The 13,520-nt window shown below is 37.3% G+C and overlaps 1 protein-coding gene across 2 annotated transcripts in view; it reads right to left on the minus strand.

Annotated features, from left to right (window-relative positions):
• Positions 1 to 2,781: 2,781 nt before the first annotated feature.
• The window catches only part of TMEM67 (transmembrane protein 67), a 31,918-nt gene continuing 21,179 nt past the window's right edge, over positions 2,782 to 13,520 (minus strand). Inside the window, exons 19-28 of one of the 2 annotated variants that reach the window (XM_071554177.1) lie at positions 13,092 to 13,191; positions 12,857 to 12,996; positions 11,200 to 11,340; positions 10,679 to 10,759; positions 9,410 to 9,526; positions 8,119 to 8,235; positions 7,932 to 8,036; positions 7,582 to 7,684; positions 6,427 to 6,569; positions 2,782 to 6,007 (exon numbers count right to left, since the gene is read on the minus strand). In XM_071554177.1, coding sequence (XP_071410278.1) covers positions 5,927 to 6,007; positions 6,427 to 6,569; positions 7,582 to 7,684; positions 7,932 to 8,036; positions 8,119 to 8,235; positions 9,410 to 9,526; positions 10,679 to 10,759; positions 11,200 to 11,340; positions 12,857 to 12,996; positions 13,092 to 13,191 — 1,128 coding nt within the window. In that variant the 3' untranslated portion in view covers positions 2,782 to 5,926. The remainder of the gene's footprint in view (positions 6,008 to 6,426; positions 6,570 to 7,581; positions 7,685 to 7,931; positions 8,037 to 8,118; positions 8,236 to 9,409; positions 9,527 to 10,678; positions 10,760 to 11,199; positions 11,341 to 12,856; positions 12,997 to 13,091; positions 13,192 to 13,520) is intronic. The other variant, XM_071554178.1, reaches the window with a different exon arrangement.

Raw genomic sequence — 13,520 nt, forward strand, 5'->3', positions numbered from 1 at the left:
GTCTCAAACTGTCTAACAAACAGAAACTGGTTTCTGACTGTATGCTTTTAGGAGAAATAAACACCTGAGAAGTCCCTCTCTAGGCATCATTGCTGCCCTGACCTTCCAGGATAATGCAATAAATACTGAGCTTTCAGCTATTATTAAACATAAAGAGTTCAGCATAACTCCTGCATCCCCTTGCCAAGGTTTCTGGGATTTGGGTCTCTCTAGGCCCAGATGAACCTGGGAAGGAAGAAGTGAGAGGAAGGGTTGGTGCAGGGGACGCAGCAGCCTGGGAATGCACCCCAAAGCCAGTGCCCAAATCCATCTTCAAAGAGCCCCCACACGGAGGATGTTGCCACTGCGCCCGAACAGCTCCATGGAGCATGGAAAGGATTCAGGGAAACTGCAGCACATGAAGGTGCAAAATCCGTTCATCCCAGCTTGGAGGCGCAGGGCATGGAGGGGAACGGGGATCAGGCCAGGCTCTGGGAGATACTGAGCTCTTTGCACAGCAGGTCAGTTGGTGCCACCCTTCTTGTCCCAGGGATCAGGCAAAGCCAAGAGCAAGTATCTCCGTTCAGCATTTGCAGAAAAAACTGGAGATTTATTTTTTTGTATGATTTGAAGGTGATTATTTTCCTGCAGTTGTATACCAGGATGAGAAGGTTGCAGAGACTGTGGAGGTACAGGTCTTTTGTCTTTTTTAAAATTCTCATTACTATCATACTGCACAAGCCTTTCTGCCACTCTGATGCAGAGAGCTATAAAATGGAAATGTGATAATTCCGTAACAGCATGCATTTATGTAAAAAAAACCCAAACCCAACCACAGAAATAAACCACCTAGGTCTATCTCTTAAGTGCCTTAGTGCCAGGGCAAGTACATTTCCTTCTCTCCACTCCGATATAGCCTCTGTGTTTAATTCCATGAACGCCACAGGTTGTGAGGAGTTTGTCAGGTGGGGGCTCAGCTTTCGCAGATTAACAAAAGAACAATTCTGAGCATTCATAGGGAAGTTCTCAATGTCAGCTAATGCAGTGCTGCCTCCTGATCTCTGCAGAGCTATTCCACAGGTGAGCTTTGAACATCAAATATTTCCCTGTTAACCCCAAAGACTGCCTCACCTCTCCCCAGCTGCCAGGCTTAGAGTTACTCCTGCTGAGGAAAGTTACATGCGAAAACCAAGGGAGTGACAAGTCTTGAGTAGGACTAGTGGGCTGGTAAAGCATTCTGGATCAGAGAGGGATAGAGCTGGTCAGGGCTCTGGATCATCAAAGCTTACTGAAGTTCTACTAGGCCAAGACGCAAACACTCAACTTACAGAGGCAAATGCATCTTCTATGGAGTTCCCTGGGGATTGTCCCTCAGGCTCCAGAATCCCCAGCCCAAGCTGTGGATTCGGGTCCTCCCTGTGGGCGCTGGAGCACAGAACTGCCCATGCACTCCTGCCCCCAGAAGCTGGCAGCAGCTTGGCCACTCTGCCTGCAGGGTGCCATCCACAGCCCCACTCCCTTCAGCAGCCTGTACTGGCAGGCCAGCAAGGATGGTGGCCTTTCCAAGCCATCTGTGACACATGTCGTCCCTCTGCTGTGGCGTGGTAGGAGTCACACAAGGAAGCTGGGTGTGCTGGGGTGGAGATCATATATATGCAATAGAGGAGACAAAGCTGGAGGAAGCCAGTGTTCAAAGAGGTTTTTTGGAGGTGTCTTGTTTTCATTCTTTCTTCTTTTTAAGTTGGGACTTCATGCTTTTAAACTGATTTCTAATGGCTACATTTGGATTTTCACTCTTCTTACCAAAGAACCTGTGCTGCTACCCCGAGGCACACCCGGACATGCAGTGCTCAGCAGCAGCATTGTCCTGCCGAGGCCACCTCCCTCCTCATTTGCACAGGGAAGCGGGAACAAGCAGCAACTGCTCCAGCAGGGAGCCCTGCTGCCAGACCCGTGGAAAAGGAGGGGCAGGATCTGTGCCTCAGCTGACAGTGGTGGGGTGAATTAGCAGGCTGTGTCAGGCACTTCCTGGAGGCCCTGGTTTGGGGTACAGGAGAGTCGGACAGAGTATTAGTGCTTTAAACTGGTGCAAAGGTACAGGAGAAAAGGGCGTGGTACTGGGTAGAGGGGAAAAGCAGGTGGTGTTGAGGAAGACCAGTTTTGAGAGGTTTGGTAGTTGCCTCCTTTCACCATTCCAGTGTACTTGTGATTTTCACAGGACTGTGTCACAACGTCACCCTCCCACTGCTCAGACACTTCCACACAGACTGAAACCAAACCCAAACCCCTCGAGCTCAAGCGCCAGCTCGGCTTGGTGCTGCCAACGCTGCAGAAAGCTGACAGGCAGGGTGTAATCTGAGATCCTGCGAGCTGCACTTCTCACCTCTGGTACGGTTTACCTCAGCCACACCCACCCCCCCTACCATTCAAATAAATGCTGTAGTAAAATGGCAAGTCCTCACTAGTAAATGAAACCTGTACATTTTAAGCATATTCTTGGACTTGCTGTCTGCACATACGAGTTATAATTATTAAGGGAAGTAATTTGGTTGGTATCTAACCTCTAAGATGCTTGTCAAGAAACAACAATCTCATTCCATTAGTTGTGGCTATCCAAAACCAATACCCTCCTTTGTCACACTGCCTGCAAAATCCTTCTCTTACACCTGTCCTGACGGAGCTTCTTTGGACTGCAGAGCCAGCAGCAGCCTCTGGCCCTACTCTCGTGTTCATGGAAAAAAAAAAGTGTTGTAGGCTTGGATCAACTTGTTTAGCAAGTGCAAAAAAGATCTCCAATCTTTGAAAACTTTTTTATTGCTCAGAGAAATAGAAAGCATAAGTTTGAAATGCTATGTGGTCAAATAAAACACTTAGAAACCTGAAAGACACTTATCACATGAACAACACAGTGTAGATGCATATTAATTTTAAAGAAAAAAACCCCATTAACTTGGAAATACAATCACAAGAGATATTTCTTGAACAAACATCAAGCTTGCTATTTCTTGAACAAATATCAAGCAATAGGGGAACAAAGCTCAGTCAACCTGTTCCAAGTATTCACTGGGCAAAAAGAATGAAGAAAAGCTTCTATGAATTTCTGGAACTTTTGACTCCTCTAATTATTTCCTAAATCATGTAGAGTGTCTATGTTAGCTATATTAACATTTTAGACAAATGACCTGGAAAAATAAAACAAAACAGAGTAGTGTGTACACCAAGAGAAACAGGGGGCCAAGCAACTGAACTTTTTTCACAAGACATTTAGATTTATAATTTATCTGTAAGAAGAGTTGCTTTTACCAGTAGTTCTTGCAAAATGCAAGGTCATTAAAGCTCTCATGTGCCCTTCTGAGCAGCAGATAATTAAAGGCATATCTAAAGCAAACTCAAAGCAAGTGTTTTTTATGGAAAGTTGTACCTAGTTAGCACAAGCACTGAGAACAAGGTACAGAATAAGAGCCCACATGCTGAAACATCTCCATTTCTACTGGCACTGTACTAATTAAAACCACACATCTGTGTCTACGGATGGCATGGCTACATCTTCATTTTACTTGCAGTCATTCCCTGGTTTACCTGGGTCCAATTACTTTGTTTTTGTTATTCTGACTGCAGTCCTTCACAAATGTGACAGTTCTGGAGGAGGTGTGTTCCAGGTGTGGTTCTGTTCCCTGGAATAACTTCCCGCCCATGAACACATCATCAGAATTCACAGAGGAAAAGCCTCTGCCTGTGACCACTGACAGTGACACACAGTTCCTCTTGCTGGAAAGTGTGGTAAGTAAAGACCAACATTAGGGCAATTCATCAGAGTCACCCTTGCTCAATTATGGACTGCAGCAAATTTCTACACCCCTTTAGTCACACCCATCAGCTTCAATCAATGTGGTCACATGACAAAGTTTCTATTTCCTCTAGTAAACTGACTTTGCATTAGAACTTGTAAGGACTGAAGTTTAGTTAAGCTATGCAAAGGTATCGAGCAAAGAAATCCATGGACACCACATGACCCTAACTTTGCCTTGTGAATGTCTTACTGCAGACTCTTTTTCAAATGGCCCCTTAGCTTATTTTGCAGTTTTGGCACTCGGTAGATCACTGACAAAAAACTTCACAACTAATGAGGTCAGACAGTCATGGTACCCAGTGGAAATATGATTTTTTGCCTGTTTAAACAGATCCAGAACCTAAAGGACACTTCAATTACTACATTCACCATAAAAGCAACAACATTAATTTTATTTATAGTGGACATTTCACTCTGTTAAAGTTTTGTATTCACACCTTTTCTGAGGCATCGTGTGCACCAACAAACTAAGAATGGTGTGCATAAGCAGAAAAAAGCAAGGAAAGCATGACATGGGAATGCCTGTTCTAAACTGCACATTAATAAATGGATGAATGGATGTCCTGCTGCAAATCAACACTTCAGTTGTCTGCCTGGTCACAGCCTTACTTGCAGACACATTCTATCAGTCAATAGCAACTGTATTGGACTAGCAGGTTACACAGGCTGTGCCACGGCAGAAGCAAATGCTTTGGAGCAATAGTGACCCTGAGATTTATGTCCATGTCACTCTTAAGTTTAATATGAGAGAGAACATGTTCCTCTTTGTGAAGTCAAAAACCATCTGAAATGCAATGCTGCTTCAACTCAGATAAGCATGTCTGCACTGGAAATCTGCTAACTAATCATTTCCTCAGTTTCTGTTTTAGAGTAAGCATGAGATGATGTTGACTTATGTTTTTATGGTATTTTTGCTGGTGCAAGTCCCTTGTTGAATCATCTAAAGACAAGTAACAGCTATAACACCAGTAAACACTATTCATGTTTAACCATTTCCTGAAAAAAACATTAAGTATAAAAAGGTAGGGAGACTTTTTAGTGATAAAAATGGAAGGCAGACACCTCACCTTTAAGGTGATTTGAAGGCCATTCATAATCTCCCTTAACACTGAATAAGTGGCACTTGAACAACTATTAGCTTGGCTAAATTAAAAAAATATGATGACAGTAAAATGATTATGGTCTCTGTGTTATATCTACAGATTATAAAGTCAGAGAACTACGAGAGACACAGGTACATGAGCACCTGTGCAAACACTTCTAAAAAGATAAGAACAATTGCTTCCATTTCACTTGTGTAGAAAAACTGAACAGAGTAATTACTGTTGTTTCCCTGGGCATCTTGCATTAGAGGACAGAAGATGAGGAACAAACCCCAAATGCCAATAACCATCTCCTCTGCTCTATCACAAGTGGTCTGTTTTTCTGCATCACTGTAACACCACTGTACCTCAAACATATGGGATGTCATGTGTAGGCCACACACAAGAGAAAAACACAAGTGATAAACTCCAAGAGAAGAGACAGAAGCACACAATACCGTGACACAATAACGAAAAGTTAAAATTTCAAGTTGGAGTCATCTGAAATAAGTGATCTTTAAAAAGTCCTCCTGAAATTTTAACTTAATTCAGAACAAATCCTGTGCTGTGCAAAACTGGAAATATGTTTGCTAAACATTACACCTCAAAATAAATAAAAGTAAAAAGATTTGGGGTATTTTCAGAAAACTTCAGAGTTGACAACTTCTTCTGTCAACCAGATGCTCAAATTATTGCCTCAATGTGAGTAGTCCATATCTTATCAAAAGTCATTAAATAATTTTTATCTTATTGTAATAATAACTACAGTAAATTTACTTTCGTCTTATTTGCATGTACCTTTCCTTTTAAAGGCCTATGTCTTAATGTTTATAAAAAAAGTCTGTAAATACAGAAAAATAAAGCTTAATATCACACAGTATAAAAAATTACAAATTTCAGATCCATTCCATTATTATTATTGAAAAGTACACTACAATTAAACTGCAGGTTAGAGATGCTTCGATCGCGGACATAATTTCCACAATTAATTCAACAAAGTCTTTCATCTTCTTAATTAAATGAGAAATCTTTCATCCACCAAGGTTTTGGATGCCAAATTCTTCTGCCCAAGTGTATTACGAATAAACCTAAATATCTAAGAACATTTTAGAAAATATGTATTAATGAGAAAGTACTTGGAACAGCATGTTTCAGTATCTAATATAAAATAATAGTATTATTTTAAAATTGTAAGTAAGATGAGTGAATTAGGTGCTTAACTTCAGCATTTTTGAAACATTTTCTACTACCTTTCCACCCTAAATCATGATAGAATTGTGTTTTCAACTGAAAATTATTAGTAAACTCTTTATTCACAAAAGCCATGTAAACAAAATTGACTTCTTACAAGCCTATTTGACAAAAAAAATCAAGAAATTATTTTATAAGTTCTCAGTATAATCTTCTGTCACTGCAAACTGCTAACTTACTGCTTTAATTATCTAGTTAACTATATAAACTGCCATGGTGACTCCTATTTAAAAAATATTACTTTGTTCTTAAGTTGAAATTTACCTCTTGTTGCAAATATGTCAGAATAGCTGCTAAAACGAAACTTTGGGATGCCAGATCCACAATGGAGAAAAACAGGATATCGAAGATGAGCAGTGTTGTTTCATTGCCACAATAGAGAACCTCACTGAAAGAGTGTCCTTCATCTACAAAAAGAAAATAGTTTTTGAAAAATGACTATTTCTGTGAGTTGCAAGTTTATGGAGTTCATCAGTCCATGCTGAGACAGCTGGTAAGAAAAAGGAAAGTCAGAACCAGAGCTAGTTAATGGCATTCTGTGTTGTATCCACCTATTGAAGAATAATGCAAACCTTTTCACTTATAAAATGGTGTGATACTGATGGAACACAATAGGAAAACCTGCATGCCACTCACAACTCTATTCAATCCTGAAATCTCAACCAGATTGTTTAAAAAAGTAGTTTTGAATGAGAAGATTTAAATTTCTTGTCACTGAAATTTTAAGCAACTGCCAGCTCTGGCCCCAACTCAATGAAACAATAAAAACATGTGCTTAAAGGTTTACTTAGGTGTAGGTTCAGAGCTTAGCATTGCCTTTATCTATTGGGTAACAGTGCCCCAGAAAATGGGTCTTTTAAGCTTAAAATACCTTTTTCATAGCCAAAGTACTCCAGACTATTTATCCACTTCTTATCAAAAAGCACCAATTTTAAAAGAGAAAAGGACACTTAAGCTATTATAGACAACATATTCTTTTTCCTCTTTCTACTTTTTCAGAAAAATGTACAATACCAGCTTGATTGGAAACAATGTACTTTCATTACAAATTGTGAATGTCCTACTGCCATGAAGTCCTGGTTTATATCTAAACTTGTGGGAATCACAACAGTCTTAACAAACAACACAGCAAACAATATATTTCTATCAATGCTTATGATTAGGAACTTCATAAAAACATGCACATCTGTACACTGTACCCTTTCAGTTGCCTAAAAGAAAAAGACATCACAGCTAAACAATGAACTATAAATAGGATTTCTGTAATCTGAAGAAGTTCTCTAAAATACTTCCCTCCCAAGTGGTCATTTAGTGACCCCCTCCTGCTGTAAAGTCCAGTTTTGATTGTAAATCCTGAGAATAAAATCTATACAAAAACCTAAATACTTAAAATAGTACGAATACCACAAGTCTTTTTACCATTATAGAAAATACTTTTCTCTATTGGTTCCATGAACTCCATGCCAAGAATCCGTTCAAGCAGCAATTTATCTTTAACAATATAATCCATTTCTCTATGAACCTATAAGAAAAAGAAAAACAATACTTCTTGTTTCATGACTGCAAAGTGTTAGAAAGTGAAATTTGGCTACTTAGACCTTTATGAATGAAAAAACACCCACTGGTCTCTTCCAAGACAAAAATAAGTATATAATAAAAAAGGATTTGTTGTTTTTAAGAGCAGTCTTACTGTCTTTCAGATTTACAATTTTTAATCTTTACTTAGTATAATTATATTTTCCTTAATATAGTAACATCAGTATACATACATGATCAATAAAAGAACTGAGAAATTTGTTCATCGTGTTGTATGCCCTCGTGCTTTGTTCAAAGGTATTTGCAGATGAGTCCAAAAGCCTGGCAGGGCCACGTTTCTGGAATATAACATGACCATGACTTCAGCAGAAAAATCACATATTTTAAATAATATTTAAAGAATACCAATATCTTGCTTACTCTTGTTAGAGTTTCATGAATCCAGTCATAGTGCAGTCGCATTTTTCTTGAAATGGAAATCTGAAATGTCTGTCCATCTGTGTTTGGTAACAAACCTCTCTGACTACACAGATTTTCCTATACAATTAAAGCAATAGTAAATTAACATTAATGTCATTCATAGACCCAAAACAAGTCAAAACCTTTTCATTTCCTCTCTTTCATTTATACATAGCACTTAATATCTCTAAATATTTGAATCCATTGCACTCTTGGTTCTATTACAGCAAGACTTTCTTAAGACATGAAATCCTGACCTCTGCTGTCACAAAGTCAGATTCTTCTTTGCACCTGAGTTCAGTTCATTACCTTCTAATACATCCGATACTCACTCAGAAGACCTTTGGTTTAGGTTTATCCTTTTTTCTATACTTGTCCTGCTTTTTTTGTTTGTTTGTTTTGGATTCCTGACTTTCCCCCTAGGTTTTTCAGGTCACATTGAAAAAATCTCAGAAACTCCAAGAAAGTGAAAAATTCAACATCTCCATAGGGAAAAAACTCTGCTTTTTCCAAATTTATAATCAAATAAGCAACTAGGAAAAAAATATAGGAACACACAAATCAAAAACATTATTAAAAGGTTATTCTATATTTCAGTGTTTGAGATTTGATTTTCACATGGTTAAAATTCTGTCCACTTATCATTGAAATAACAATATCCTTTGTCAAAAGTACTTTCTTCTTAGTTGACTCTAAAAAGATGCAAGATGTCATGATATTTTTAGTGCAAAGTCTCTGATCATGTAGTAGACATTTTACAGTTGCCTGATCTTTCAGCAAAGACACAACAAACGAGAAGTCACTTACACGAATTAATTTCTGTAAAGAACAGGTTATGTCCCCACAGTAGAAGAGATGGAATAAATGGATTTATTGGAAGAGTACATGTTTCTTTATTAGGAGTTTTTCAAATTTGTCTCTTCATGAAAGGTTTTCAGTATGCAACTTTTTGAATGTGGCCATGATCTTATGAAACGCTTAAATATTGAAAAGAATGTTGTTAAATGCATGAAAAAAAACTTTAGAGAAACAGGAATTTCCTACCTTTGAAATCTGAAGAAGTGACAAGCAGAGACAGTGAAAGCTTGTTAAAAGAACTACTGATCCATGTATTTAAATACCAGCACCTGGCAGCTTGTAAGTAACATAATTTGGTGTAATGCACAATTGCAGATCCATAATGCAAAGGTCTGAGGGTTTTAATGTAAGATAAATAACTAGAGCAGGTGTAAACTTTAATACTTTTACTTACTGCTTCTCTCTTTAGGTTCATATTCATTTCTTCCATGTTGGTATCTGCATGTCCATGCACTGAGCGACCATGGATATAATAACCAAAGCAGTTGTGTGACAAGAGAAACACTGAAATCTAAAAGATGGGGGAACAGAAGAATACTTTAATTAACAATTACAATTTCATTTTTGAATTTCTGAATTCACAGTGAAGATCAGTCAGACCAGCCAGCCCTTCTACAAATATAACGTAGGTACCAAAATAACTACAGGCCAAAAGTACTTAGGAACTCTTTTACTCATTAGTTTTATCTGTATTAACAAAAACACACACTAGCTTCAAGTTTAGTTTATCAACAGCAAGGATCAGTACTTAATCTCACTGAGTCATGAAGTTAAACTCAAATTATTAGTTTTTATTTTGATTCAGAAGTTATTTCTGTGATACATAATACACATGCATGATTCCAGCTCAGCTCCCAGGAGACTGTATTTAACAGAATTTCAGTCAGTATGATCCAGTGCTTACATATCACATATGTATAACCCCTACATTAACTCTCTCTACAAACCAGGTATTACATGGGTGTTTCATGGAAGATGAATAATCAAGGCTGGAAAGGCTGATTAAAGGGGTTAATCGCTGTCTTTCTAAAAAGTTCTGGACAAATAAGGTAATTTAATCTGTTCTGACTGCACTTTTCTTTGGGAAAAAAAGGAATTCCTGCAGTACAAAGCCTCAAGATCCACTTTTAAACAACAGAAAGGGAAGTAGTTCAGATGTGAGCAAGTGAAAATACACAAAAAAGATGGTAACTGTTCAAGAGGGATAACCATGAAGTTCAGTAGTTGAGGGACAACCTCACAGAGAAAAGAACAGAAACTGAACATAAACATATTAAATAAAACCAAGACAACTGTGTCTGAAATACGAGAGCATTAAAATACAAGCAGACAGAATGGCAGCAAATAGTTCTACACTTAATTTCTGAATTTTGTATGACCATATGTAACTAATTCAAATGAAAAAAAAACCAACAAAAAACCCTAAAAATCACAGGTCTAAAAGAACATATTGGTATCTATGGTTCCAGAATCTTTTTCAAATTAAAGTTTAACTGAAATCTTGCAGAGTTCATCAATAAAGTGAGCTGGAAGGACCATCGACTGTGGCTCTTAACTAATAATCTCTGATTAAATTAGATAAATAAATATTAATATTCTTAAAGCTATCTTATGTACAATTCAATTTAAAATGCCACTGTACAACCAACAGAGAAATACTTACATTGCTCACACAACACAAATCGACAAATTGGCTTATCTTATCTTCAACAAACCTTTCATAAAAGACAGATGAAAATACAACCTGAAATAAATCAACCAAATTTTCTCATATTAGTTCCCCAGATTTCACTTTATTAAGCAATTAATTTCACAGTTTAACACACACAAATAAAAGACTTCTGTAGTGGATTGAGCTTTAGGAAGTGGGATTCACATACTTCCTCTAAGAAATAAAGTTGTAGCAATAACCGGCTTTTCATTTAGAACTTGTGAGATCCTTCAAAGCTGTTCAAAACAAAACAAGTTGTCACATCTTTGAGAGGATTAAAATTCTGACTACAAAGTAAGATGTCTCATAGCTCAGAAGATACATTTTGAGTCCAGAAGTTGTGCTATGCTAAAACAACTAAACAAAACAGTTAAGAACATACCCAATGCTATGACAAGCAGTATGGATGTATTCTGCCTTTCAAGAACCAGCCTGAAAATGATAGTTCAGCGCATATCACGTGTTTCACACACCTGTAAGATGGCAATGGCTATCCAGAGTGCAGCAGACACACCAAATCTTAAAATGCGGCTCCAAGGAGCTACGTAGCTCTCACTGCTTCTTGTAAGACTGGAGGAAGCATCCATTAAAGCCAGGTTTGAAAATCCCACCACCTGAAGAGGTAAGAAGGTCAATATAACAACAAGAGGCAATGAATAGTATTAATTAGGATCCTGTTGTTTCCATCTTAGCAGGAAGTAAGAAAGGTCAGGAAAAATGGACCTGGGAATAGTAGCATTTTCACTATGATACAGCTCAGCTGTGTAATCCAGTGTCATTACTGAGAAACATAATTAAAAACAAACTGTACATGTATGTGTTGATACATAAATTAAAAACATATGCAGCTAAATCTCACAAAAAGTCAACATTGACTTTTACTGAAAAACTCCAAAAGATTCTACTGTTAGACTGCATAGGGATATTTTTTTTACCAAATTTCAGCTCTTTGGTCCTATATATTCCAGTGTTAAAACAAAGTTTTAATGTGTTTTGCAACTGTAAGAAACTGATTTTTTTTGTTTGTTTTTATTAAATAGAAATATATTTCCCTCCACAATCTGTATGGCTGAACCTATTTTAAACAAAAAAATCTAGAAAAAGTCTCCAATAAAAAGAGAGGAATACTATGTCCTGAAACACTTAAGTGGTGAAAAATAAGGGAAAATCATTCAGAACTAAAGCTGCAGCAGAAACATACTTGTGGTGGGTTGACCATTTCCTCTTGTCCTATTGCTTATTACTTGGGAGAAGAGACCAACACCCACCTCACTACAACCTCCTTTCAGGCAGTTGTAGAGCATGGTAAGAATTTGCTCTCTTTCCTCCCATCCTTTTCTTGTAACATGGCACCTCATTTGGCCCTGGCCTGTATGTACCAAATGCTCATGTAGTGAATGAGGAAAGTTTGGGGTTTCTTACTATATTTAATTTAAAAGAAAAATTTAACTATAAAGTTGAATAAAAGGGTTAAAAACCTGTAGAAGAACCTCACATAAACAATTATATGCTACATGCTTTAAGACTACTTCCCAAGAATAGAAGCACTAAATTACAGAATAAAAAAATCAAAATGTCTTTTAAAAGTTAAGGCACAATTTCTCACGTATCCTGAAGCTTTAACTGAAGGCACACTGCCATCAGGAACAGAACTGCCACATTTAATTTCCTGCATTATAAAAGGGCACTATAGCAAATGAGCAGGAAGGAAACCAGAAATAAAGCTGTAAACTGTGACATGAGGGTGCTAGTAGGCAAATAAAGAATTGAGTGCGTACACAGATTTATCAGTTTCTTAAGCTATTTATGGTAACTCATTATCTTAAAAGAACCTCAAACAAGCAAAACTAACAAAGGTCTCTGGGGTATTTAAAGGTTGAGGGTTTCTTAGGTCTTTCTTGGTGAAATAGTCCAATGACCTATACATACATATAAATTAGAAAATGCATTAAAATAATTATTTCACTAAGTTACATCTTTTCAAGTGAACTTAAAGGTGAACCACTATTACCACAGGGAATATAAGAATTAAAAACCAGACCCTTAGGTTACACTCTGGTTGTTAATCATAAAAATAAATGACAACAACAGCAACAACAACAACAATAATCATAATAGTAGTAATAATACCTCCAGAAAAAAAAGAACTGCAAGCACTTGAAAGAGGGGATTTATCTTCCTCACTGTCTGAATTTCATTCCATTCATTTGCTATAAAATACGTCCTCCATATGCTCACAGGTGCAGCAGCACTTTTAATAACACCTTCACCTAAAAAAGAGTATATACAATAAGGCTGTGAAATTTAATTAACATTTGAGAGTTTAACCAAAGCTGTTTATACAAACAAGCATAGTTTGAGTTACCTTCAACTGCTTTAAGGACTTTGCCTTTAGGTCTTTCCCAGTCAATGAAGAAAATATCTATAGTAAGTTGTGAAACCAGCAACTGTAAGAATTGCAGAGCCTCGGAGAGCAAAAGGAGAAACATAACAAGTAAGGACAGCAACAGCATGAAAGGTGAAGAAACTGTCATTCCATCCCTTAAACCTAACAAGTAATGTCTTGACTATACTTAAAACTGCAACTTTATTACCAACTTTTGATACTTTTTCTTTAAATTTTAAAAGCTTGGAATAATGATAAGTCGTGTGATGATGTCCAAAATTAAGAACAAATACAGCAAAGTAACAAATTCCAAAAACTGTTTCCCTGTAACACAGTAACCTGTATTACGATTCCAATGTAATTCCATATAATACCCATATCTCATACAATACTTGTATGTCCCAGGAA

This window comes from Pithys albifrons, chromosome 4, assembly GCF_047495875.1.
Source record: "Pithys albifrons albifrons isolate INPA30051 chromosome 4, PitAlb_v1, whole genome shotgun sequence".
Lineage (NCBI taxonomy): Eukaryota > Metazoa > Chordata > Aves > Passeriformes > Thamnophilidae > Pithys > Pithys albifrons.